The sequence below is a fragment of the Leguminivora glycinivorella genome, chromosome 25, assembly GCF_023078275.1.
Source record: "Leguminivora glycinivorella isolate SPB_JAAS2020 chromosome 25, LegGlyc_1.1, whole genome shotgun sequence".
Lineage (NCBI taxonomy): Eukaryota > Metazoa > Arthropoda > Insecta > Lepidoptera > Tortricidae > Leguminivora > Leguminivora glycinivorella.
In genome coordinates, this window is record NC_062995.1 from 1,866,569 (window position 1) to 1,894,556 (window position 27,988).

At 41.6% G+C, this 27,988-nt stretch overlaps 1 protein-coding gene across 2 annotated transcripts; it reads right to left on the minus strand.

Moving 5' to 3' along the window:
- Nucleotides 1-55: 55 nt before the first annotated feature.
- LOC125239471 (zinc finger protein 91-like) lies at nt 56-27,955 on the minus strand. 2 transcript variants are annotated; one of them, XM_048147082.1, is made up of 12 exons: nt 27,784-27,955; nt 27,496-27,624; nt 26,496-26,942; nt 25,147-25,310; nt 24,507-24,566; nt 22,621-22,755; nt 21,847-21,924; nt 16,729-16,905; nt 7,941-8,043; nt 3,624-3,743; nt 1,408-1,506; nt 56-812 (listed from the first exon to the last, which is right to left on the minus strand). In XM_048147082.1, exons 1-12 carry the CDS (start codon nt 27,898-27,900, stop codon nt 675-677), a joined length of 1,767 nt encoding a protein of 588 aa, XP_048003039.1. In that variant the 5' UTR covers nt 27,901-27,955; the 3' UTR covers nt 56-674. The 2 variants fall into 2 exon arrangements, with proteins under 2 accessions (XP_048003039.1, XP_048003040.1); XM_048147083.1 differs by lacking the exon at nt 3,624-3,743.
- Between the last annotated feature and the right edge of the window lie 33 nt (nt 27,956-27,988).

Genomic DNA, 27,988 nt, shown 5'->3' on the forward strand with positions numbered 1-27,988 from the left:
AAAGGACAATAGACGGAACAAGTTAGTTCGGTAAGTTCTCCTGTCATCAGCACACCGCACCCTCGTTGAGCTCTGGCAGCCTTACTCACCGACAGTAACACAACACTATGAGTAGGGTCTAGTGCATGGCGAATTTATCAATCAATTCATTCATAATTTCTCCATGCAATTTTGCTACTGATAGTACATTATTTGTACTGTTACTGTTACTGACGTCACTCACTTGCATGACTTGCACAAGCACAACAGAAAGTTGTTAATAAATATTCGTGTGTCTATATCAAATTTAATTTTTGATTTTAATGACGCGTGTTTGTCATCTTTTTTTCCGGCTTTTAAACAATGATTTTCATCGCCTGCGGTATTTCCGGACCGATACGACCTTCAAATCTTCAAGAAAAGAGCGTACACCCATCTTAAAGGCCGGCAACGCACCTCCAACACCTCTGGTGTTTCGGGTGTCCATGGGCGGCGGTGATCGCTTACCATCAGGCGACCTGTCTGCTCGTTTGCCTCCTATCCCATAAAAAAATCATCATCAGGCTACGGCTGGGCCAATATTCCACAGGTTACGTGACAAGAAATTAGACCCCTTCTCACCCCCTGTGACCAAGCGTAGTATTTTGACGCCCCCCTTCCTCCATAAACGCGTCACGTAGTTTGGGTACGTTCCATTACTTGCGCTTGTGTACTCTGCGTACGTGGCGCGACAGACAGGAATGCCAGCTGAAGCGAGCGGCGCAAGAAGTACATTTGTATGGAGACTCGGATGTGTGGAGCGCTATTATATGACTCCGGAGTTTTGCGTGGTTCTGAAATATATAAATGGATGTTATAGGAAATGAAAATTGGAAGTCGCGTTAGAAGTTTCCCTTCAAAAATAGACCAGTTGAAAATTGTCCCCCAATCTTAATTACAGTATTAATATTTTGACATTTTTAACTATAATTACTACTAATTACTACTAGTATATTAATTTTAATACACCATGTAATAATCATGTAACTAAATTTTGACGTGTTATGTAACAATATGATAAATAAATGAGTATGAGTATGAGCAAAGACATATAATATAACTCCGTATAGACAGATAAAGTCTAAGAAAAAAACGTACCTCAGTACCATAGAGAAAAAGGTACGGTGGCCTAGATGGCATTACACCGGGGTACGCTCAGCTAGATGGCGCTAATACTAATATTTGACATTTTAACACATATCAAGCTAGCAATATAGGCCAAATTGTCAAAACTGAGGTTCAAAAGTTATAAGCCTGTGTCAAGAGATGGCAGTCTATGCACTGTGATTACACATTTTACTTCGACAGTAACTCTCTATAATACTCGATCCTCTTTGGTATGAGTAATTGCCCAGAAAGTAGATAGTTTAATAATATCTTGTTACTTACCGGGAATGGTTTTCCACAATGGTCACAAAGATGCTCCGTGTGTTCCTTCTTATGAACCACCTGCTTGTGCAAATACAGCGACGTGTGGCTTTTGAATACCTGCAGACAATAGTCAAATTATGACGACTGGTCTGGCTCAGTTGGTAGTGACCCTGCCTGCTAAGCCGCGGTCCTGGGTTCGAATCCCGGTAAGGGCATTTATTTCTGCGATGAGCACAGATATTTGTTCCTGAGTCATGGATGTTTTCTATGTATATAAGTATGTATTTATTTATTTAAGTATGTATATCGTCGCTTAGCACCCATAGTACAAGCTTTGCTTAGTTTGGGGCTAAGTTGATCTGTGTAAGGTGTCACAAATATTAAAAAAAAAATACAGTTGACAATTAACTCACGTCCGTATTCACAACAGGGGTAGGCAGATCACGTGATACTGCTGATGCGAAAAGGACAAACTCAATAATAAGTTTTTTTCATAAATTTAATTTTTGGCACAAGCTTTTATCGCCGACTATACCTTTCTTTCAAAATTCATCTACTGCTCTCCGAGACGTTTCTAAAAACTATCTACCATGTCGGGGGTTTTATCAAATTTTAAATTTTGGGGTTATATTAGGTTATGGAGCCGAACCGGACCCCAGGCTCCCATGAGCTGTGGCAAATGCCGGGATAACGCAAGGAGGATGATGATGATTAAGTTATGGAGCCAACTTTATACCTATTTAATAGTTATTTGTTATACAAGGGGGCAAAGTTGTATTTTAACGCCGAGTGTGGAATTGAAAAACGAACAAGTGAAAGGATTATATAGTTGAACCAACTGCGAAGCGAGTGGTTCGAGAATAGAATCCTGAACTTGCGAGTTTTTTAAAACACGAGAAGTAAAATACATTTGCACCCGAGTGTAACACAAAACTTTTCCCCTCACTGTAGCGAGGAAACTACAACGCAAAAAATGCGTTTATCACTGCTTCCAGTAGTGCCACAGATGGTAAATCATCTTTATTACTTGATTCACCTACTTTTAAACCGACTTCAAAAAAGGAGGAGGTTCTCAATTCGACTGAATGTTTTTTTTTTTTTTTTTTTTTTTTTTGTATGTATGTTACTCGATATCTCCGAGAATCGTGGACCGATTTTCAAAATTTTTTTTTTGATAGAACCGGTATAACCCCGAGATGGTCCCATTGGCACCAAGTCAGGGTCTGATGATGGGATCCTGGAGAAATCGAGGGAACTTTTCAAATGTTATAGGCACATGTAATGTTTTTAGTCTATTTTTCAAAGGTACACCAGTATTTACGTCTGATGGTAATAATTTTATGTGGCTGAGCTGATGATGGAAGGTCAACTCCTCAATGGTTAGGAGTTAAAGGATAATTCTTTCACTACTGTACATGTATTCGGACTGATACATATAATATCACTAGGAACCACTAAAAATCAACAAATAAATAAACTTTTTAACAAAAAATAAAACCGCCTTCAAAAATAAGCGCGTTACAAAACACGGAGAAACTAAAAAGCCAAAAATAATAAACCTTTCAATTCAGATTTCTTATCGTATTGCAATAAGCTAAACATCCAAATTATAAACAAATCAATTATTTTTGGAGTCGGTACCAGCCTGTGTATGGTTGGGTGGGGCAAACAGGCAATAGCAAGGCGACGAACAGGTCTGGTACCGACTACAAAAATAATTGATTTGTTTATAATTTGGATGTTTAGCTTATTGCAATACGATAAGAAATCTGAATTGAAAGGTTTATTATTTTTGGCTTTTTAGTTTCTCCGTGTTTTGTAACGCGCTTATTTTTATCAATTTTAAAGCAGTTAATTTGGCTTTATTAGGTGTAAGTATTAACCTTGTATGGATTTTGTGGTCCGAAATAAATGATTTTTATTATTTATTTATTTTTATTTATTCAAGGTCAAATTATTTTACCCACTAGTGGATAAAATGCGTTTTTACCCACTGGTATTAAAGGACAAAACACGTGTTTCCGAGCTAGTGAGGGGAAAAAATATTTTAAGCGGGTTACTCATGTATTAACTATTAAGTCGGGTCGGTGTAGAGGCGGGGTCGCTACTCTTGAAAAAGCTCCTCGGAAAAAGAGCGAAACATGTTGAACGTTACAATATTGACTAATCCCCCACCCCCCGGTGAGTAACCCCTTTAAAATATGTCACGGGAGTTTTACAGTTAAACTTTATACCTTCTGGCACTGTGTGCAATGGTGAGCGAAGTGTCTTCTGTGGTCCCAGTCGATGTGGTCCTGCAGGCGAGTCTTATTCGCGAACCGCCGTCCGCATTCGTCGCACGCGTGGGGAAAATCCTGGAATTAGTATTACTATATTTACACATACAACATACATACAATCACGCCTGTATCCCGTAAAGGGGTAGGAAGAGCACATGAAACTACTAAAGCTTCAGTGCCACTCTTGGCAAATAAGGGGTTGAAAGAAAACGAAACTGTGACATTGCATTGACAGGTTGCCAGCCTCTCGCCTACGGCACAATTTAACCCATATCCCACAGTCGACTTCTACGACACCCACGGGAAGAAAGGGGGTGGTGAAATTCTTAACCCGTCACCACACAGGCGACTACTACACTCTTACTATATTTATTCGCTAAAAAAGGGTTTGTTAAATGATGCATTAGTATTATTAGATTATTCGGAATAGTTAGCCATGGCACCTTAAGTGCGTTTTCACGTTATACGATCCAATATCGGATGTAGGACCGATAATGGCTATTGTGTGTTTTTTTTTATAATTGATTTTTTTGTTTATTTTATTTCTTCTTTGTTTTTTAGGGTTCCGTAGTCAACTAGGAACCCTTATAGTTTCGCCATGTCTGTCTGTCCGTCCGTCCGTCCGTCCGTCCGCGGATAATCTCAGTAACCGTTAGCACTAGAAAGCTGAAATTTGGTACCAATATGTATATCAATCACGCCAACAAAGTGCAAAAATAAAAAATGGAAAAAAATGTTTTATTAGGGTACCCCCCCTACATGTAAAGTGGGGGCTGATATTTTTTTTCATTCCAACCCCAACGTGTGATATATTGTTGGATAGCTATTTAAAAATGAATAAGGGTTTACTAAGATCGTTTTTTGATAATATTAATATTTTCGGAAATAATCGCTCCTAAAGGAAAAAAAAGTGCGTCCCCCCCCCCCCCCCCCCCCCCTCTAACTTTTGAACCATAAGTTTAAAAAATATGAAAAAAATCACAAAAGTAGAACTTTATAAAGACTTTCTAGGAAAATTGTTTTGAACTTGATAGGTTCAGTAGTTTTTGAGAAAAATACGGAAAACTACGGAACCCTACACTGAGCGTGGTCCGACACGCTCTTGGCCGGTTTTTTTATATAATTGTTTTGTGTCGTTGGCGTACGTGCCGCCACTAAACCTAGATGTAGTCAGGTCCTCACAGAAAACCAGCGCTGCGGGTTGCCGTGGCATCATGCTGAGCGAGGGTCCTATTTAGCGTTCATTGTATGTTTTGTTTGCATGCCTTCTTCTTTTTGTGTGTACTATGTTGTGACGTTAAATAAATGAATTCTATTCTATTCTATATCCGATACTTTGAAGCCGCCATCTTTGATTTTTGCCTTTGGAATCCTTCCGATATTCGATATCGGATCGGATAATCTGAAAACGCACTTAGACTAAGAGACCAGGCCGAATGCGAATGGCATTTCTGCGACGCGAAACGAAAACGAAACGCCGCGAAAGGTAGTCTGGCTCTGTCGCGCCAATACGCAAGAGCGATAGAGATAGATATCTACGAGCGTTTCGTGAGCGTTTGTGCCATTCGGCTACGGGGTCAATGCCGCCAGCCCTTCCTCATTTTCTCAAGGATTAAACTTTGGGATAATGTAGAGTTCGTATCAACGTCTAACGTCTGCAATGTCCGCATATCACCTAATTCGGCCCGACGACCATTTTTTGCTACAATTTTTTTTAAACACTGTAATGGCATATTCGCCACTTTCCGTGTTTAGCAGTAACACAATGGTTTACTGCGACATAACGCATATTGCTTGGTCAGCGACAACCCAAACATGTATATATAGGCACACCTTTATACAATAAATGGGGATTCTCTCTCTCATCTTGACGGTTTCCCGGTTGCATCCTCAGCGCGGGCGCTTCGGAGCCCGGGGTCCGCTTTCCGGCTTTTTCTCCTCCACTTCGCACGGTCTTCTGCATCCCTTTTAGTGAGACCATTAACACGCATATCAACCCCAACGACATCAAGCCAACATTTCTTGGGTGCTCCCCTTCGTCCGGGGCCAGGCGGAGGTGCCATGGCAAGACATTTGTTCCCTATGTAACTTGCCGGTTTACGTAAGACATGGCCGTACCATCGTAGGCGGCTTTCTTGGAGCTTGTCTGCTATGTCACGGACATGAAGACTGCCGCGAATGCGGGAGTTTCTCACGCGGTCTCTCCGCGAAACTCCACACATCCAACGGAGCATGTTCATCTCCGTGACGCGCAGCAACTGCTTGTGCCGCTCAAGCACAGGCCACGCTTCGCTTCCATATAGGAGGACAGGTCTAATGATGGATTTATAGACCTGTCCCTTCAGTTTAACCGGCATTTTTGGGTCGCAAATGACACCAGTCACCTCACGCCACTTTGCCCACGCAGCCGTTATGCGAGTCTTGATGTCGTTGTCGATGTCCCCGGACGCATGAAGTACGGATCCCAGGTACTTAAATTGGTCAGTACAGTCGACCACTTTATCGCCTATGCGTACTGGCGCGGGGTCCTTAATATTGCAGGCCATGTACTCCGTCTTCGCCACATTTAGTTTGAGACCGCCGTTCTCAAGCGACTCCTTCCACGTAGTCGCACGTCGCACCAGTCTCCCTCTGTCCGCATCTGCCAGTGCGATATCGTCAGCATACATGAGAAGCCACGGGGTTGTTCATGTGTATTTCTGATGCTGTTTGAAACTTCATCTAATATCGCACTGAACAAGAAGGGACTGAGAACCGAGCCTTGGTGGACTCCGACTGAGATAGGGAAGGGCTTGGTGTCACCAACAGCAGTTCTAACCATTGATTTGGAATCACGGTACATGTCACGGATCATGCCAACATAGATCTCGGGAACCCCTTTGGCCCTCATTGCCCACCAGATCATCTCTCGGGGAACACAGTCGAAGGCCTTCTCCATATCCAGAAAGAGGAAATGGAGAGGCGTTTTCTTTCTTCTGTATTTCTCCATGACGATCCTTAGGGCAAAAATAGGGTCCATGGTCCCTAGTCCTGGTCGGAATCCATATTGGCACTCCGAGACAGAACACTCCTGTCGGATCCGGGAGTCCACAATCCGCTCAAGGAGCTTCATAGTGTGGGACATGACCTTTATACCGCGGTAATAGGCTAGTTTCCTACTAGTCAAATCAGCTTCTTTTTAAGAACTGTCAAAACGATTTGCTAATATGGAATTTCTATGAAATACTGAGGAGTGACGTCACGGTCAATTCATATACTTTATACCTTTCTCTTTGACTTATTAAATAAAAAATGTGTTTAAACATTACTACTGTCCATATATTTCTTCTAATTATGTGGCCCTTTATTTAATGCACCGCATAAAATATTTTATTTTAAGTATAGGAAACTAGCCTATTGCAACACTCTTGCACAGATCCCTTTCCCTTGAAGACTGGTGTAATAATACTCAGTCTCCACTGGTCGGGGATTTCACTGGTGAAAAGTGCGCGGTTAAAAAGGTCAGTTAAAGTGCCCACACCACAAGGGCCCATCGCCTTCCAGGCTTCGATGGGGACTCCGTCGGCTCCGACAGCTTTCCGATTCTGCATGCGGCGAAGAGCTGAGTGGACTTCTTCCGGCGTTATGGGTGGCACTAGTCCCTGATTTGGAGGGAGGTCTGGCGGCTGAACCTCTTTGTGCTGCTGGTTCAGCAGCTTGTGGAAATATGAGCGCCATCTCTCCTTTACTGCTTACAATAAATGGGGATTGATTGAGATTAATTACTTTACGCTTTACCTACTACTCGTGTCTATCATTTGAATACACCAGATTCCCGTGAAGCTGCCCATTCTCAACAGTAACATCATATATTGTTATTACATGGCGACCCTGACAGGATACACTAACTTTCCTCAAATTCTCAGGGCTGACTTTTATACTGTGAGGAATTGATAATCATCATTTCCTGACGACCATTTCTTAAATTTTACCAGACACTTGGAAGTCTCTTTGATTTACGCCAGGGGCGGCTCACTCCGCGATACTATCGCCACGCTACAAGTACATGTCGGCGGCCGCGAGTTCGCGGCCCATTCAGTGGCGACGACCTTCGCGCGGCGCAGTAAAATTCAATGTCGGCTGCTCGCGTGCGGTCCGTTTGTTAATGTAGGTAAGAATTTAATGGCGGCATTTTATAAACATCAAAGGAGTGAGCCTTCTGTACTTGTACTATTATATATTCTGTGCTTACGCTAATTTCTGAAGTCTTCAAAAGTAAAATGTGAGTAATACCTGTTCTGACACGTGAGCTCTGGACAGCCGCATGTGTTGCTTGTACGTGGCAACTGAGGAGAACGTGCGGTTACAGGGTGTACACACAAGCTCGCCGTTAGCTCTGCAAAATTAAACATGTACACGGTGTATAATAAGTAAATAAATAAATATTATAGGACATTCCTACACAGATTGACTGAGTCCCACGGTAAGCTCAAGAAGGCTTGTGTTGTGGGTACTCGGACAACGATATATAATTATACAAAATACAAAATACAAAATCATTTATTATGCAAATAGGCCACGGGGGCACTTTTACATGTCAACATTACAGAGTATTCATTAAAGTTAAACAAATGAAATTAATAGAAATATTAACTAAAAATATTAATCATAAGCAAAGTAGCTATACACTGATATAGAATTAGAGATGTATAAAGTCTCTAAATGTCATATTATTTGTGCCGTTTGTATATCCGAGGTCTTTATAGAGAGAGTACGTCGTAGACGTCGCATCGGACCGATAGATGGCGCCATCGTTCGTTGTAAGTCGCTCCGGCGTCTCACCGCCGCGATGTTGGTAGTCCCGTTTTTCCCCACCTGCAACACAAGGCCCCCCGCGCCCCGACCCGCCACCAGCCACCCTCATTGTTTCGTCGAACGCCGAAGTGACCGGTTGTCGCGTATTCCGTTCGAACATTTTTACAGCATGGTGTCTCGAAATTAATCTTTTAGTTTCTATTTCCTTGTTATTTCTGGTCAAACCAGAGTTATTCGTGTTTTTATTTAAAAAGTGGCTTATAACGTTTCGGAATTATGAAATTTTTCAATTTCATCCGTCAATTCTTTCTTCCCTTTTAATTTGCGCTCGTTCGTCTTGAATAATGAGATATATTATGCCTCGCTAGCGATCATTATTCGTCTTTCGGGGTTCTCACTATAGAAATGAACGAGCGGTGCTTTATGATTCTACCCACTTTTTTGTAAGAAAGTTCCATGCTGCAAAAATCGTTACCGTTAATCAGTTTTCTTTTTAAACTATTCGCATTTCCGAGACTAAAGTAGGAAGTGTTATCCGCGTATTAAAAGTTTCGCGCGAGAATATAAGCGGTAACGTAGGTAAGTTGCTCCGCCGGGGACCACGTGCTCCGGGGACCACGTGCTTCGCGACCGCGGGCTGCGCGACCTGCGGGCTGCGGCGGCGGCGGCGGCGGCGAGCGCGGTGGAGGAATACCGCGCTCCAAGGAGGTTTGAATTTCTCCGACGAATGGGTGAGCAGATTCATATTATTTTAGAAAGAATATGTTCGGTTTCCGATTCGGTGCGGAGGCCCCAAGCCACGTGTCGGCGCCGAAACTTACTGTAGCGCTGCGATAGCGCCGCTGACCGCGGCAGTGTTGTCCGCCGCGTCGGCGCCGCCGAGGTTGCGTAGAAGTTGCCTCCTCGTTAACGATGGCCATCTCTGCGGTGCCGCCGAACAACGTTGTGGCCGCCGCATAGGCGTCGCGTGCGACGCTGTAAGTATGTCTGCTGCTGCCCCGACGCGAGCGCCGTGCCGTTAGTGATCAGTCGTCAATACGCAGGCTACCAGCGCGGCCATGACAACGCCGCGATCCTGCTGAAGCTGTCCACCAGTATCGCTGGCCGCCACGCTTATGCTGGCGCCTCGATGGTGATGCAGAGCGTTCGTCTGCCGTGACAACGCCGCGATCCTGCTGAAGCTGTCCACCAGTATCGCTGGCCGCCACGCTTATGCTGGCGCCTCGATGGTGACGATGCAGAGCGTTCGTCTGCCGTGACAACGCCGCGATCCTGCTGAAGCTGTCCACCAGTATCGCTGGCCGCCACGCTTATGCTGGCGCCTCGATGGTGATGCAGAGCGTGCGTCTGCCTTGACAACGCCGCGAGCCTGCTGAAGCTGTCCACCAATATCGCTGGCCGCCACGCTTATGCTGGCGCCTCGATGGTGATGCAGAGCGTTCGTCTGCCGTGACAACGCCACGATCCTGCTGAAGCTGTCCACCAGTATCGCTGGCCGCCACGCTTATGCTGGCGCCTCGATGGTGATGCAGAGCGTGCGTCTGCCTTGACAACGCCGCGAGCCTGCTGAAGCTGTCCACCAATATCGCTGGCCGCCACGCTTATGCTGGCGCCTCGATGGTGATGCAGAGCGTTCGTCTGCCGTGACAACGCCGCGATCCTGCTGACTGTCCACCTGCTGTAGCTGTCCACCAGTATCGCTGGCCGCCACGCTTATGCTGGCGCCTCGATGGTGATGTAGAGCGTTCATATGCCGTGACAACGACGCGAGACGCGACCCTGCCGAAGCTGTCCACCAGTATTGCTGGCCGCCACGCTTATGCTGGCGCCTCAGTGGTGATGCGGAGCGTAATACTGTTAACCGCTGCACAGGCGTCGCAATCCTTCTGCTGCGTCTGCCGTGACAACGCCGCAAGCTACTTGAAGTTTTCCACCGGTGTCGTCGGCCGACACGCTCATGCTGGCGCCTTGATGTCGCCTCGATCGCACGAGGTAAGATTGCAGACGCGGCGACCTTCATCGCGCCACCGAGCGCAATACTGCGGCTGCCGCGAAGGCGTCGCTAATTTTCCTGCCGCGTTTGCCGTGACGACGCCGCGAACTCTGTTGATGCTGTTCACCGATGTAGCTGACTGCCACGCTGGCGCCGGTGCCTCCCGTGCTGACGGCGGCGACCTCAAGAAGGCCACCGAGCACGATACTGCGTGACGCGACAGGGCATCGAGACGCCTTTCGAGCTGACGACGGCCGTCTCAATCTCACCGCCGAACATAACAGCGTCTGCTGCAGTGACAAGCTGGTAAGATTGCTGATGTGGGCCCTTGGTGCTGCTAGCCGCCACGCTGATAACGCCCGTCGCGCCTAAGATGTCACGCTCACCGCGAACACTGTCTTCCCCTACAATGGTGCCACGACCACGACTATCCAGGCTCCGTCTGCTACGGTATCGTTGCAGACTCTGTTGCTGACCAGGCTGATACTACCCTCCAATGTGACGCCGGGCGCCGCTATCAGCTGACATCCCGTACACTATGGTATCCACTCTTCTCTTTCCAGTTCCCGTGAAGTACGACTGTATTTACACTCTATTTTGACCAAGGACTCCTCCGTCGCCGAAGTGAGAACAGATAAATTCTAAAGATGCTACGTCCTAACGAGGTTTGGACACCCATAGTTGAACGAGGTAAGACGTCAATAACCGGACGAGGAGCCGCACTGCTGCGAGGGTGTCCTGACGATGTTCGCGAGCTATCTAATCGGAGAGGCGCCTCGCGAGAAGACCCTGTGATTCCTGTACATCGCTCATTGTGTAGGTCAAAGACATCGTAAAGGTTTGCGGAATTAAAAAAAAAAATCCCTTTCAGAATGTCCAGATCTGAATTCGAGCCAGCGTCCTGCATCCTGAGCGTGCGTCTGTTTACCGGGCGGACACCAAAACCGATCGGCAATCTGGCCGCGGGGGTTCCAAGTACACGACGATTTCCCGGAGGCTTGTGGCGCCCCCTGTCCATTCGAGAGATTAACTTATTCGCCGAGCCTCTAATAAACAAATTGGGAAAAATAAACCTGCTTCGCCTTAGTGAACTTCAGATTCCAGCTCAAAGCGAAAGGGGCCAGGAACTCAGGAGTACTTCAGTAGTTATCATCTGGCTCGACTATACTCAATTAATATAGTGCTTGATTCGATCGTAGAACCTGATTTCATAAATTTCACAACTTTCGTGGTCTACAGAGGAAGGTTGCACCGCTGCAGTTTCCAGCATTACCTCGTACAGCTGCCGATAGCTGTAGGCCAATCGCCCCTGTTTTGCTTGCATCTGCAGCCCGATAAGACCTTCAATAATCGGAACATTGTACGAAGTAAAGCTCTTCCGATGGAGAATAATCTTCAACAGGCGGTGGCGCTGGCGACTGAAGTGACATGCAGCCGGCTTAAGGTTCGCATAGCACTATATGCTATGCACAGTTCAGTTGTATGTTATGTTATGCTGTACGATGGCAGGACTACATCTCTTCTGTTACGAGTAACTACGACAGTAACTGCTGACTCCAACAGACTGTCGTACGAGGTCAGTATGCACCCCCTGGGAGCCAAGTAAGTGACCTTCGGTGACCTCGCCTTCTTCTGCTTCGCCCGTCATCGTACCTCTTCGTCTGCGAGAGCCCTGCATTACGCCGTACAACGGTACGTATTAAGCCTCCGCCACACATAAAGCGCATTCCGCTTCGCTATCAGCGCGCTGAATGCGCGTGCATTCCGCTCGCGTCCCGCGCGTGTTGCGCTCGCTATCAGCGCTCGTTCGTTCCCGCTAGCGCCCACTGGGCGCAACGCCAGCGTTAGTGCGGTGCACCGCCATTATTGCGCTCCGCCTACGCTCTTAAAGCGCGCATGTGTGGCGGTGTTAAATTCACCCCTTGACCTGCTACCACGACGTGTTCAGCAACCACCAGCGATGCGACACGGACGTCTCCACCTCTCAGTCTACTCTGTCGACCTTCATTGCACGAAGTAGAAATCCGTCGCATCGGGTTTTGGATTAGGTAATGGATTACCCTAAGAGTCAATGACTGACTTAAAGAAATCGACTGATACCAGTGTAGTAGCAATCGACAGCGCTCGTACTTTTCATCTTCTAGGCTAGTCTTACCGAGCGATCGGTATCCTCAAATGCCCTCACTAAAAAGAGTTCAGAGTTCAGGAGTCTCGCTTGCAACCGCGCTCGCTTGACGCGAAATAGTCTGATCGAAAATACCAGTATTGTAACAAATAGCCCTTGGGCACGTGAGTGATGACCTTTTTCTGTGTTTGATATGGACGTAAGACGTTGGACTTTAAATAGTCATATCAAAGCTAATATTGATTTAGATAATTTTTACGAAGGGTTGACAAAAGCAGTATCAATTACGTTACCCTGCTACAGTACAGATAGTTACACTACTTTTACAGTTAATTTCCACACTTTGTGTCTGAAATTGGGTTTATAACCTGATAAAATAACGTGTCTGTTAATAATAATAGTGTATCTAAGGTTTTTGTATCTTGTTCAAGTCAGCCTCGCCTACATCTTTTTTTTTTTTTTTTGGTTTTGATCTGCGATGTATAATAATGTCATTTCTCTAACTATTCGCTGACTAAAGCTAAACGTCATCACGAAAATCTCTTTATGCGTTTCTGGCACCGAGATATTCGCGGATCGAAGGCTATTTCGACTGATACATCTGTCAAATCGGTTCAACTGATTCACTTATTCTTCTATGCTATGCCAATAGGGCTACCAAAGGCTTGCGCGCCAGCTGACTCGCCACCAGGAGATAATAAACAGGTCTCTATAAAGACCTCGGATATACAAACGGCACAAATAATATAAAAATTTTACCTTCCAATAAAATTTGTATTATTTTGCCTGGTATATCCGAGGTCTGAGTGATGCCTTCCTGGTAGGCTTAATATACCGTCGGCACTTCTCCTCAACAATGAGGGTGGCTGGTGGCGGGTCGGGGCGCGGGGGGCCTTGTGTTGCAGGTGGGGAAAAACGGGACTACCAACATCGCGGCGGTGAGACGCCGGAGCGACTTACAACGAACGATGGCGCCATCTATCGGTCCGATGCGACGTCTACGACGTACTCTCTCTATAAAGACCTCGGATATACCAGGCAAAATAATACAAATTTTATTGGAAGGTAAAATTTTTATATTATTACTAACTATAATCAATACATAAAGAAAGTGCAAACAGATACAAAGATAAAAGAAATCTATAATACTTCAATAGTTGTAAAAGACTGAATATTACAAGTAAAAATATTATACTTAATCAAATAATCCATGGAGATGTATAGCGTCTCCAAGAGTCAAATTTTATAAAATTAAAATATTTAAAAGTAAAAACCTTTGTCAAATAATACAAAAAAAAATAAAAAATACAGAAAATGAACAGCTAAATTACACATTTCAAGAGATGTACAAGTCTCTAGTTGTCAATCATTAAAGAACAAATCAAGTTTACAAATAAGGGCCAATCAAGGTTACAAATTAAGTTTAAAAATATAATCAAAATCTCAGAGATGTATAAGGTCTCTAAGTGTCCAAAAAACTAACATTAACTTAATCAAACGACAACAAGGTCATTAAAGTAAGGAGTCTATTTTAAAATAAAATATAATCAAAATCTCAGAGATGTATAAAGTCTCTAAGTGTCCAAAAGCTAAAATTAACTAAATTAAACGACAACGTGATGGTCTCTAGTGTCATCCTTAAGACATTACTTACTTAAGTTTAATTCTTACAAGAACCGAATGTAGTGTCTCGCAATCCGCTCAAAAGTAAAGTTAAATAATCTAACAAAACATGTGGCCCAGGTAAGCTTGAACAGACCAGTCTCCACAAACAGCACCCGTTCACGAGTATGACGCGTATCTCAGCCATCGCCTCCCTCAACCTCCATTCGGGAAGGTGGCGACCCGATCAACACGCCACCGTAAGCAAAGACTTTTAAGCGAGCATGACATGTTCAAGCTAACAGCAAATTGACAAAAGAAAAATCGACACAGTGAAACACGACATTAAGCTTGTAGGTGACATTAAAGAGGGCAACAATGCCTAGTATAGCTATACATAACTAATTACATGCTCAACGTGACTTAGAGATGTAAAGGTCTCTAAGGGTCAGTATATAACTACGCTATATAATGAAAACAAAAATCTTAGAGGTGTATAAGGTCTCTAAGCGTCCTACTAACATAACTAATGATACAATACAATCACATGAGAAAAATTACGCTGTGTCATTTTTACTGGATACTAGTACGGTTGTATTACAAACTTCTGCTACCATAATCAAGCTACTGGCTTAAAGGCATTTTTATCATTTATAAAATCATTTACCGTATAGTAAGCTTTACCTAGCAAACAGCGCTTAACATGTGACTTAAATTTGCCGAGTGGCAAGTTCACTACATCAATGGGGATTTTGTTATAAAAACGTGTACAGTTCCCAACGAAAGACGTACTAACCTTACGGAGACGGTGGAAGGGCACGGCAAGTTTATGTTTGTTTCTAGTGTTATAGTTATGGATATCACTGTTAAGCTTGTATTCATGGATGTTTTTCCTAGCATACATAATATTCTCAAGTATGTACTGAGAGGCAACGGTAAGAATGTTCACCTCTTTGAATTTCTCTCTTAGGGAAGCTCGAGCGCCCAGTCCATATATGGAACGTACAGCTCGCTTTTGCAGCACAAATATCGTCTGAATATCTGCGGCTTTACCCCATAACAGAATTCCATACGACATAACACTATGGAAGTAACCAAAGTATACCAGCCTGGCCGTCTCTACGTTTGTTAGCTGTCTGATTCTCCTTACTGCGTAGGCAGCTGAACTAAGTTTGTTAGCTAAAGTAGCAATATGTGCGTGCCATTGCAGTTTTGAGTCTAAAGTGACTCCCAGGAAAACAGTTTGGTCTTCAAACTCCAGCGTATCACCTTTTATTTGGATTTTGCTGTTATTTATCTGCTTGACGTTAGGTAACGCAAACTTGATGCATTTGGTTTTCTTGGCGTTCAAAAGTAGATTGTTTGCCGTAAACCAGTTAACTATAGTTGATAGGGCATCATTAATACTGTCGAAGCTATTTTCCTTCCTGTCCACTTTGAATATAAGAGAAGTGTCATCCGCAAATAACACTATATCATGTCTGCCTTTAACAAGAGTGGGTAGGTCATTAATATATACTAAAAAGAGGAAGGGACCAAGAATTGAACCTTGAGGCACTCCAGGGGCGGCTCACTCCGCGATTCTATCGCCGCGCTGCAAGTACATGCTTGCGGCCGCGAGTTCGCGGCTTAATCAGGGCTGGCGCGCGTTCTCACGGAACGCACGTTCGCACGTTCTATTGTTACTTTGCGTCGCGAGTTTTTTTTAAGTTTCTTATGCGATGTCCGCTTGTGGAATGGCTAATAATGCTTAGTTAAATAAATATCATGAATAAAATAAATACCATACGCCATTTTTACACAGATCTACTATTAATAAGTACCCCGGAAAGGTTCAATAAGGCTTGTGATGTTGGAACAAACAAAAATATATAAACACTATAGATATACCTAGAAAGTACCCAAGACTTGAATATAATAGTATAACATTTTATCTGAGTATTATTTCGTTTTAATCCATAGGTAACCCTATCGCCGGACGCCGCGCACGTGCGGCTCGTTTCTTTGTAAGAATTTTGTAGGCATTTAAAAAGGCGGCATGTCGTGAACATCAAAGCAGTGGGCCTTCTGTACTTGTACTATTATATATTCTGTGATATAACTAGCTTCTTCCCGCGGCTTCGCTCGCGTTAGAAAGAGACAAAAAGTAGCCTATGTCACTCTCCGTTCTTTCAAGTATCTCCACTTAAATAATCACGACAATTCGTCGCTCCGTTTTGCCGTGAAAGACGGACAAACAAACAGACACACACACTTTCCCATTTATAATATTAGTATGGATAATAGAAATTTCATGCTTAATTATCGTCACAAAACTGACAGTGAGTTAATTTTTGTTAACAACTTACGCTAATTGGGGGGGTCCCATAGTGGATACCCCCCTCCAACTGAGGGGGGACTGAAATCTTCTCGAGGCTGAGGCGTAGGGTTAGAGCCGGCGTAGCTTTATTTGACGTTCATAAGCGCATTGTAATATGCCTACTTGGAAAATAAATATTTCATTTCATTTCATTTCCCAAATTCTGAAAATGACTGTATAACTGTACCTGGCCGTGTGGCTATGCAGGTGCCTAAGCAAGTTGCCTCGCCACTGGAACTTCTTGCCACAGTGCTCGCAAGGGAAGTGCTGTTTCGACTCTACCACCGAGCTCTTTATCTCTTCTATGTGAGCTCTCTGCTTTTCTGGAGACGTGGAATCTTCTGGGAGAGAGTCTTTCAGCTTCCTGTGGAGATGAATAAATATTATGGGACTTTGTTACACAGATTGATTGTACCACGGTAAGCTCAAGAAGGATTGTTATGTGGGTACTCAGACAACGATATATACAGGGTGTCCCAAGAATATGGGACATGAAGGGAAAGTACCTAAAATATCACAGATAGGATATATTGCTGAAAGAAGACTTTATTTTATTTTTAAAACTTAGTAAAACTGCATTTAAAGATTTTTTTTTTTTTGAAAAATTGCATGGACAAAATTTAAGGCTAAGGAGTATGCTATGTAAAATGTTAAAATTCATGGTCTTCCTTTTATGTCCGACACTATGTTATTTAGAAAAAAATAATCCTTATGATGAAACGTATCGATCGGTATGACAAAATTACAGAATGATTTTTTTTTTCTCGTGTAGCGGGTTTGATTCCCGGTTTAACCATGTAATTATTTAAAAATCTATGAATGCAGTTTTACTTAGTTTTAAAAATAAAATAAAGTCTTCTTTTAGCAAAATACCCTATCCACGATATTTAAAGTACTTTCCGTTCATGTCCCATAGTCTTGGGACACCCTGTATAATATATAAATACTTATTACATAGAAAACATCCATAACTCAGGAACAACAGTCGAAATTGTCCCGCTGTACCTTACGTTTTACTTCACTACAGCCAGGGGCGGCTCACTCCGCGATTCTATCGCCGCGCTACAAGTACATGCTGGCGGCCGCGAGTTCGCGGCCTAATCAGGGGTGGCGCGCATTCTCACAGAACGCACGTTCGCACTTTCTATTGTTACATTACGTCGCGAGTTTTTTTTAAGGTTCATACGATGTCCACGTGTGGAATGGCTAATAATGCTTAGTTAAATAGACATCATGAATAAAATAGGACAATCTTACACAGATCTTATTGATTAAGTCCCACGGAAAAATCCAATAAGGCTTGTGATGCTGAAGGCTTAAACAAAAATATATAAATACTGTATATATAACTAGAAAGTACCCAAGACTTGAATATATAGTGTAACATTTTATCTGAGAATTGATTCGTTTTAATCCATAGGCAACCCTATCATCCGACGCTGCGCACGTGCGGCTCGTTTCTTTGTTAGAATTTTGTAGGCATTTAAAAAGGCGGCATTTCGTGAACATCAAAGCAGTGGGCCTTCTGTACTTGTACTATTATATATTCTGTGCTACAGCATAAAGCCTGACCATGCACTAATATGTGACTATTGTCAAGAGGGCACTGTTATTCTGATGTATGCAGAGACAGTTCAGTATAGTATGAAGAAAATAAGTTAAGGCTTTATAAGTTTCATGTGTCTATCTGTGTGTGTTTGATTGTCTGTCTGTCTGTCTATGGCATCGTAGCTCCCGAACGGATTAACAGATTTAAGTAGATTTCGTTTTTTTTGTTTGAAAGCTGAGTTAGTCGGGAGTGTTTCTTAGGCATTTTTCATCAAAATCGGTCCACTATGTCAGTTTTTAGGGTTCCGTACCTCAAAGAGGAAAAACGGAACCCTTATAGGATCACTCGCGTGTCTGTCTGTCCCTCTGTCACAGCCGATTTCTCCAAAAGTACTGGACCGATTTACTTGAAATTTGGCACACGTATGTAAACCTGTGGCCCAAAGACGGACATGTAATTTAATTAAATGAAATTTAATCACAGGGGCCACTTTTGGGGGGTAACATTGAAAATTAAAAATCAAAGTTATTAAAACTATATCGTGTTACATATCAAATGAAAGAGCATTTTATAAGCATTTGAAGTGTAATTTTTTTATTTTTTTTTATTTTGGTAATTTAGAAGTAATTTAAGAAAATACGCAAAAAACTGACCATTCCCCCCCCCTTATCTCCGAAATTACTTAGCGTAAAATTTTCAAAAAAATACACGAGATAGCCCTCTACCTGTAGATTACAGGAAAACCTATTAGAAATCTACAGTCAAGCGTAAGTCGGACTTAAGAGAAAAAAACTCAGATTACGAATTTCACTCACTGCCGCTGCAAGTAGTTACTAAACGTCTTAAAATGTTGTAATCGCGTTGGACAGGTATAAAGAAATTAATTTCTGTTTCGTTTGTTATAGAAATTGTTAAAAAAAAAAATCATTTTCCAAAATGACTTAAGTTCCTACTAAAAAAGAGGCACTTAAGACCGTTTAGAACTTCACTGACCATAATATTGCCCACATAGGTCCAAAAAAGGTGTATATATACGAAAACAAAAAAATTGTGCCATCGACAACCAAAATCAGAAGTCCATTTTGCTCTATCTCTTATCGTTTCCGAAATATACGCGAAATCTAAGTACGAAATTACTTAGTGTACGTTGCCATTACATTTCGTCAGGCGCTCATGACCTGTTTGTATGGAAATGTCGAAATCCGACTCGCACTTGACCAATTTTCATAGAAAGTTGTGTTTTATTATAGTTTTGAAGGAAGTTTCTTGTTTTTAACCACCAACGCAAAAACGACGGAGTGTTTTATAATAATTTAAGGTTTGACGCTTGACATGTCTGTCTGTGGCATCATAGCTCCCGAACGAATCAATCGATTTTGACTTTGTTTTTAATGTTTAAGGTGAATTCGTCGACAGTTTTTTTTGTACCACGTAGGTGGGAAACAGGCATACGGTCTGCCTGATGGAAAGCGGTCACTGTAACCTATGGACGCCTGCCACTCAAGGAGTGGCACATGTGCGTTGCCGACTCATTAGAAACTTGTACAAACCTGTACTTAGAAGGGGCCTGGGTGCCGACGACTCAAAGGACAATCTATTGTCCTAATTAGTTCCGTAGGTCCTCCCTCGTTGAGCTCTGGCTGCCTTACTCACCGGCAGGAACACAACAATGAGTAAGGTCTAGTCCTATTTGACCGCAGTCTTTTGTAAAGCGGAGGTACTTCCCCAGTTAGACTCTGCTCTACCTTAGATTATATTCAATTTAGTATTAGAGTTATCAGTCAAGATATTCAAATGCAGCGTCATCTATTATTAGTTTCGACAACTTTTCATGTAACTTTCCATGCCTAAAGGTCAACTAAAGGTTCACACAAGTCTCAAGTCGCGTAAATTACTTAGTAAATTTTGCCGAGAGATGGCGCTAAATACAATAATGCTCATTAGAGTACCTATACTTCTAGCCAAAGACATTATATAACTCGCCGTCGCGTCTCATCGCATCGTCTACTTCCATGTCGATAAGGTTTGATTTCGTATGCGTCGCATCACCGTCGCGCGACCATCGCGCAACCGTCGCCCACGCAAGCCACGGCGTCAATGGTTCGCATGGAATGGCTTAGCTTTAAATCTCAAAAAGACTCACTTTGTGCATTTTAATCTTTCGGGCCGCATGACCACGCCGTTGATAGTTCATATTAATGGGAAAATACTTGAATAGTGTGGAGCGTTAACAGAGCATTAGTATGAATGTCTAGTCCCGTCTGGCAGAAAGCATGAAACTTGGCATGTATATAGCTTATAGGGTTATAAGACAAAATTGAAGTAGAAACACGCCGAGGTGTCAATGTTTCCCCTTCTTCTCCCCACTTTTGTATGCCTGTTTTCAGTTTTTTTATATTTCCATGAAAACCGTAAAAGCTACAACAATAACGTCTAAGAGAAGTATATTCTCTATAAAATTCTCTACAATATTGTCTTTGGAAGTATATAGCTAGAACTTATAATTTTCAAACTATGCTCATTTTCCCTTTGCCATATTCGTGTCACCAATGACCAGTAGGATAAGTAAGGCCAGCGACTTTGCACTTTTGCCTGTGGCGATGCTGCTTGGCAAAATTGTTCCTTGGGTCAAACTGATCCGATTTATCCCAATAGTCATGAAATCGCACGTGACTACTCCCTACAAAGAGAAGGGTAAGGGGCCGGTTCCTTCGATGAAATCTATGCAATACTTCTTCTTGCTCATAGTGTGATGGACCCTGCCGTCTATAATAAATTGCCGCAATATGTGGTTGAAGCGCCTAGTGTGTCGAACTTTAAGTATTGCTTAAAAAATTGGCTGGTCGAGCACCCGTTCTACACTTATGACAATTTTTTTATTACCTAATTAGAAAAATAATTTTGTAAATTTTTTATGTGAATATTGCCTAACTTTTTGTAATTTCAATCTTCTGTCTATTTATTTTCTAAGTATTATTGTTGTATGAATATTATTTTTTTAAATCAAATCTTGACGTGTAAAATGGCGTTACAAATAAATGAGTATGAGTAGTATTAGATTATTTTGACCATTAAAAGTTTGTACTAGGCTTGTGCCGTTTCGTTCGTTGATCGGAGCGCTCCGATCTCGTTCAATCGCTCCCATGAACTAGTTCGCTCTTTTAGGTCTTTTGCTCATTTAGTTCAGCCAGACCAGCGACCACTGCGGTCGGAAAGATCAGAACGAATGGGACCGAATAGTGTCAAAATTATACAAATAGTCCACAGATAGTAACATTCCGGGCCGAAAGGTTGTAAGTAACCGAAGTTTAATATGAAAACTTGACTTTTTTTGTTGCTCTGCTAAGTAGCTCTCGCTCTCGGTCGGCGCAGTCACACATTCGTTCTCGATCCAAACCGCTCGCGCTCGCCGATCCTATACTGAACTAAATGAGCAAAGACCGATTCTGGTCTGAACCACGGAAAGATTCAGTTCATTTCGGTCATTGATGGGATTTTATTCCTAACAGTTCATAGTTTGTGAACGACACAAGCCTAGTTTGTACGGAACCCTCGGTGGGCGAGTCCGTCTCGCACTTGGCCGGTTTTTTTTTTTCAACATTTTAATGTGAAGTTAAGTGCGTTTTCACATTATCCGATGCGATATCGAATATCCCATATATTTACGCCGCCATCTTTGATTTTTGCCTTTGTAATCCTTCCTACATCCGATATCGGATCGGATAATGTGAAAACTTAGGTTAAGACGTTACGCACCTGAGCTTCAGCTGTATCTGGTGTTTGGAACTGGTCTTCACGTGTTTCTGAAGATTAGATGTAGTGGTGAACGACATCCTAGAACAGATATACAGGTATTACGAAATGTGGGAGGAAGTAATGGGAGAGCACCAAGGAAGGTAGTAACAGTCAAGTGCAAAAATAAGTATCGAAAAAATCGACTCAAAAATTTATTTTTTTATTTATTGATTCAAAAAAATTACACAGCACTACAGCGGACTAATACACTGTGAAATTGATAACAGACAGTATTTATACAACTAGGTAGATAATACAATCTAAAAAGGTAAAAAAGAAAAACACAGATAAACTAATACAAGACAGAAGATTCACGTTTATCCATCATCTCACAAAACCTCATACATTCTGTAAAATATGGTACTACGCTCTTATTACACCGGACTAAAATGCTTATAGGACATATTTTTGAGTAAGATGTGTACACCCATATTTTTACACTTGACTGTACCACACCTCGGACACTGGCGATCAAATATATTGAAAGAGGCGCGTTCCTAACACACAGTCTAAGCTCGTGTAGGTGAACGCGTACCATGCTTGTATGAGTGAGATGTGACAGGTCGACTGTTCGTGTTTTTGACAGGCGGTAACTGTGAAGTAACAGAGAGGGGGTGGGCGGCACTTTCAGCGGGGAGCGGGAGTGGCCATACTGTATGATAGTACTCTTTATTATACTGTGGCTATATACATACATATGTGTGGCTATATACATATATATAGAGGGTGACTTACTTGCATGGTTCGCAGTACGGCCTTCGTTTCTGCCCAGCCTCTATCCGGTGAGTCTCCAAATGTTTTCGCAGAGAAGTCTTCCATTTGAAAGTCTTCGCGCAGAGTTCGCAAGGAAACGAGTCTTCTGACTTTACACTAAAACCAATATATTACATTGCAGTTTTTCATTAGTATCAACTAGGGATGTCACGAATGTCGCATGTGTCACATTCGCGAATGCGAATATTCAGAATGCGAATGTGCGAATGCGAATTCGAATATCGCTGAATTTCATAAAAAACCAAGCAATCACCAACAACCCGCTAGGTAAAAATGCTTACTATTGGTCAAAATGCCGAGTACGAACTTCACGCCGTACGAATTTGAGCATCTGCGCATGCGCGAGTCGACAGTCGACAAGTAGCAATTGGAGCGGCCGGCGCGGGCGAGGAACAAACTGCGACTTGCACATATTCGCATTCGCAAAACATTCGCATCGTTTGAAGCGAATGCGAATGTCAATGCAAATGTTTAAAAGAATACGAATCTTTCGCATATGCGAATGCAAATATTCGTAACATCCCTAGTATCAACACTATTAAATACCCCACTTGACCTAGTAACTTGGCATTTACAGTTTGCCCCCCTTTCATTTTGGCCATTTTCTATAATCAATATTATTAAATTCAAAAAAATTATGTACAAATGAACTATTCCAAATTTCAAATACACAGCATTAGTAGTTCTCGAGATATTTAGTAATGTAATAATGTGACAGACGGACAGAGTCGCACCATAAGGGATCCTTTTGTATCTTTTTGGTACGGAACCCTAAAAACGTTATGTTTGAATAAGGGTTTATTTATCATTTTAGAATGTTTAATATTATTACTTTTTTACAGTACCCATGGCGCTATATTACCGCACTTGTTAGGTAATGAGCTAATTACGCAACTATGTCAAAAATTTAAATGGCCATATGGACTGTAAAACGTTGTACGTTGACTACAAAGAGATGTATACACTGGGACTACCTCTACATTCCTAATGACGTTTGTTCGAAAATCACTTGGCCTAACACATTTGGCCGAATTATGAATTGCCTAACGCTCTTTTGGCCTAACGATCATTTGGCATAATTTAAATTTTGCCCCAAAAATGACATTACCCAGAACCGATTCGCTGTTAGAAAGGTAGGTTTAGGTTAGGTTAGAACCGTGACCTCACACAAATCCGAATCGCTTCTAAAAAAGTGCCTGATTCCATCGATTATTTAAAAAAGTGGGTTTTAACGGCGTTAGGCGAAACAATATTAGGACATTTAAATTAGGCCAAATGATCATTATGCCAAAAAATATTAGGCGATCTAAAAATCGAAGAAAAAACTTTATTAAACTAGATATACATCCGTATACACTTTTCCACCTTATTGCATTGTAATAAGGTGAAAAAATGGAATAATGGATACTCCTTTCGGTCGTGTTTTAATTTATCGCACTTTCTTTTTTTCCGCACTAGGTATGTAAAATACTAGGTATGTTCATGTCTTCAGGTAAGTACCTATTTTTAACTCCCGACGCAAAAACGAAGGGGTGTTATAAGTTTGACGTGTCTGTCTGTCTGTGTGTGTGTCTGTCTGTGGCATCGTAGCTACCGAACGGATGAACTGATTTAGATTTCGTTTTTTTTTGTCAGAAAGCTGAGTTAATCGGGAGTGTTCTTAGCCATGTTTCATGAAAATCGGTCTACTATGTCGCGATCGGGGGTTTTTCAAAATTTTAATTTTGTGGTTAGGTTATTCCAATTTTTCTTTAATTTGAATAATTTCAATATCAATAATTAACCCAAAATGCCCACTCCATTTTCAACTTAAACTATTATTGTCTTTATCAGAGTTATAAACTTACCCGTTTGTATTAGTGATTGGAGCATCTGCAATCTGCTCATTCTCTGGATTCGGTTCAATTCTGGAAATAAAAATATTTTCCCTTCACTAGCTCGGAAACACGTGTTTTGTCCTTTAATACCAGCGGGTAAAAACGCATTTTATCCACTAGTGGGTAAAGTAATTTGACCTTGAATAAAGTCAAATTAACTGCTTTAAAATTGATAAAAGTAGGTGAATCTAGTGATAAAGATGATTTACCAGCTGTGGAACTACTGGAAGCAGTGATAAACGCATTTTTTGCTTTGTAGTTTCCTCGCTATAGTGAGGGGAAAAGTTTTGTGTTACACTCGGGTGCAAATGTATTTTACTTCTCGTGTGTTAAAAAACTCGCAAGTTCAGGATTCTATTCTCGAACCACTCGCTTCGCTCGTGGTTCAACTATAGAATCCTTTCACTTGCTCGTTTTTCAATTCCACACTCGGCGTTGAAATACAACTTTGCCCCCTTGTATAACAAATAACTATTATATTAAAACAAAATCAAATATATCAAAACGAAGTGTTGTATAGTAATGATTTTTTTATAGTGATAGCATAGGTCTTACTTTGCAAAGTTTGAACGATCCTTTTTATTTCACCCTGTATATAGATTATACTAACCCATGTGTGGTAGTATAATGTTTCTGCGCAGCCCGTTTGCTCCTCCACCTTGCTTGGCAGACGCAACACTCATAACGCCGCCTGTGTTTGTTCGCGTGGTAGTTGTACGAAATCTCGGAGACGAACGAACAGGTGCATATCGGGCATTTGTGGTGTGCGGCGTTCTGTGAAGAAAATCAGCTGATGAAATATAATCCATACTAAATATTATAAATGGGAAAGTGTGTGTCTGTTTGTTTGTTTGTTTCATGGCAAAACAGAACGAATAGACGTGATTTTTTTAAGTGAAGATAGTTGATGAGATGGAGAGTGACATGGGCTATGTTTTGTCTCTTTTTAATCAGCTTAGCTGCCCAAAGCCTTCCCGCGCACGCGCGCAGTATCGTTATAACAATGCGTTGTCATGGTTACAGAACCAAACAATGCGTTTTTAGTTTTTTTCGATACTGCGCGCATGCGCGGAAAGTCGGCGGGCGCTGGCTTTGGGGAATAGACTTTTATGTAGGGTTTTAAAGATCTATGCACGACCGTGTAAATGACGAATAACAGTTAGGTAGTAGAAAAAGGTATGAAAATTAAATACCTCCCCGGTTTTCAGGAATGATAAAATGACAAAACCCCACAGAACTTTATTTATATAGAAGAAACAAGTTCATCTATTTGTATAGGGGCCGAGCGTGTCAAATTTTGTACTGAAGTTGTTTCTTGCCTGTAATTTTAAATATGTCTCAGGCTCTTGATTGTTCATAATAAATAAATAAATAAATATTACATGACATTTTTACACAGATTGACTGAGGCCCACGGTAAGCTCAAGAAGGCTTGTGTTGTGGGTACTCAGACAACGATATATATAATATATAAATACTTATATACATAGAAAACATCCATGACTCAGGAACAAATATCAGTCAAATATCAGTGTTAATCAATTTAAAAATAGACTAGACAAACTATCTAAGTAGTGAAATCGTGCAAAGTGAACTATGATTTAGACGTACCAGCATCAGCTGCCTGTCTAAAACGAAATAATAATAATAATAATAAATATCTGTGTGCTCATCACACAAATAAATGCCCTTACCGGGATTCGAACCCGGGACCGGGGATAATTTTTGTGTTGTTGCAATTGAATATCACGTAACGAGGCATTTTTTATGTTTTGATTGACTTCAACTTACAAAAATTGACGCCCGAAAGCTGCAAGCTGCGATTAAAGACTGAGTTCATTTGACATTTGACACGCTAAGTAGATACGTTTGCTTGATCTATGGTATATATGACATCTGTGCACAACCCCAACATTTGATCATTCTTATTTTAGTTTGCAGAAACAGATTTGTACTCACCTGTTCATGTTTCACAGCTTCATGTTCTTTCATCATCTCCACGTTAGGAAACGCAATAATACACTTTTCGCACCGGAACATTGCGTGCACATACTCAAACCCCGACTCCATCTCCCGTCTCTCTCCCTCTATCTCCGTCTCTGTCAGTTCTATCTCTCTAAACTCCTCCGGCTTTTTCTTCCTCTTTTTCACTTTTTTTTTCTTTTGTATGTAATTTATAAGTAACTCATCGTTGTCCGAATGTGATTCTATTTCGGATTTTATTTGATTTGTCTCATTTTCTGGTTCAATTTTTATATCCTCTTGCGGTATGTCGTCAAAATCATTTATTATTGGTACCTCTATCTCTGTTATCTCTGGTTCCAAAGTAAGTTCAGGGATATTTATGTTGTTAAGTTTGTTTATGGTCAAATTCGGTTTCAGATTTGGCAATTTCATATCAATGTACTGTAATATAAAAAATAATTTTAGCACAGTAGTAAAAGTGTAATCCATGACAAAAGTTATATGTAATTTTAATTTCTGAGAAATATTAACGGGTTTTTAAAAGAAATTTTCAGCATTTGGGACCCAAAGTAAGCGAAAGTTCCTTGTATGTGGGTAGATTATGCACATTGTAATTTTTCCTCAGTCACCCGTTGACCAAGAATGCTGTAAAGTGTTCGAAACATCAGGTTGAATTGTAAATTCATTATATGCGATACAATCCATTTAGATAGTTTTATTTCATGAATAACAATCGCGGTAACCTTAGCGAGCTGTACTTAACACAGTAAAAAGGAGTGTACAAGTTTCTAATGGGTCGGCAATGCGCATGTGACAATCCTTGAGCTGCAGGTGTCCATAGGTTATGGTGACCGTTTTCCATCAGACGGACTACATGCTTGTTTGATAAAAAAAGTTTCTCTCAGCAAAATACCCTAGCTACAATATTTAAGATACATTCTCGTTACTTTAACATTCAGGTATAGTATCAGAATCAATTGGAATAATTACTTACCTGCAACCTATATGTCTGAAATATATTAAGACTGTGTGCAACTTGCTGTTTAAACTTTGCGAAGCGCCGCAGGAGCGCCTCACACTCCCAACACAAACGTTCTGGGACATACTCCTCCGATTTAAATACCTGTGGTACAACCATACTTATTCTGAATATGTAAAAAAGGTTTAGAAGTAATATCTTAAATTATATTAAAAATTTTGCTTTAAATCAACTATCAATGAAGCATGTGATTCAGTTGAAGTTCTATTAAGTCATTTTTAATAAAATACATGATGAACTTACTGGAACTTCGCGTAAAATTTGCAAAAAACACTGTTTCGTCCAATAGTCTTCTATTGCTATCATTTTACGATCTGAATTGAGGCAGCCGCAACAGAAATTGTGATCTTTAGCAGCCATTATTGTGAATTAAAAACGTATTGATTTAAATATTAATTTCAGTCAGTAAATTATAAATAAATAAACAAATCGACAAATAGAAGCATCA

Coding starts and splice junctions, on each gene's coding strand:
- LOC125239471 (XM_048147082.1), bottom strand. CDS start 27,900: ATGGCTGCTAAAGATCACAATTTCTGTTGCGGCTGCCTCAATTCAGAT. Junction 26,943..27,495: donor TTCAGACATATAGGTTGCAG/GTAAGTAATTAT, acceptor TTTATATTACAG/TACATTGATATGAAATTGCC. Junction 25,311..26,495: donor AAGCTGTGAAACATGAACAG/GTGAGTACAAAT, acceptor TTTTCTTCACAG/AACGCCGCACACCACAAATG.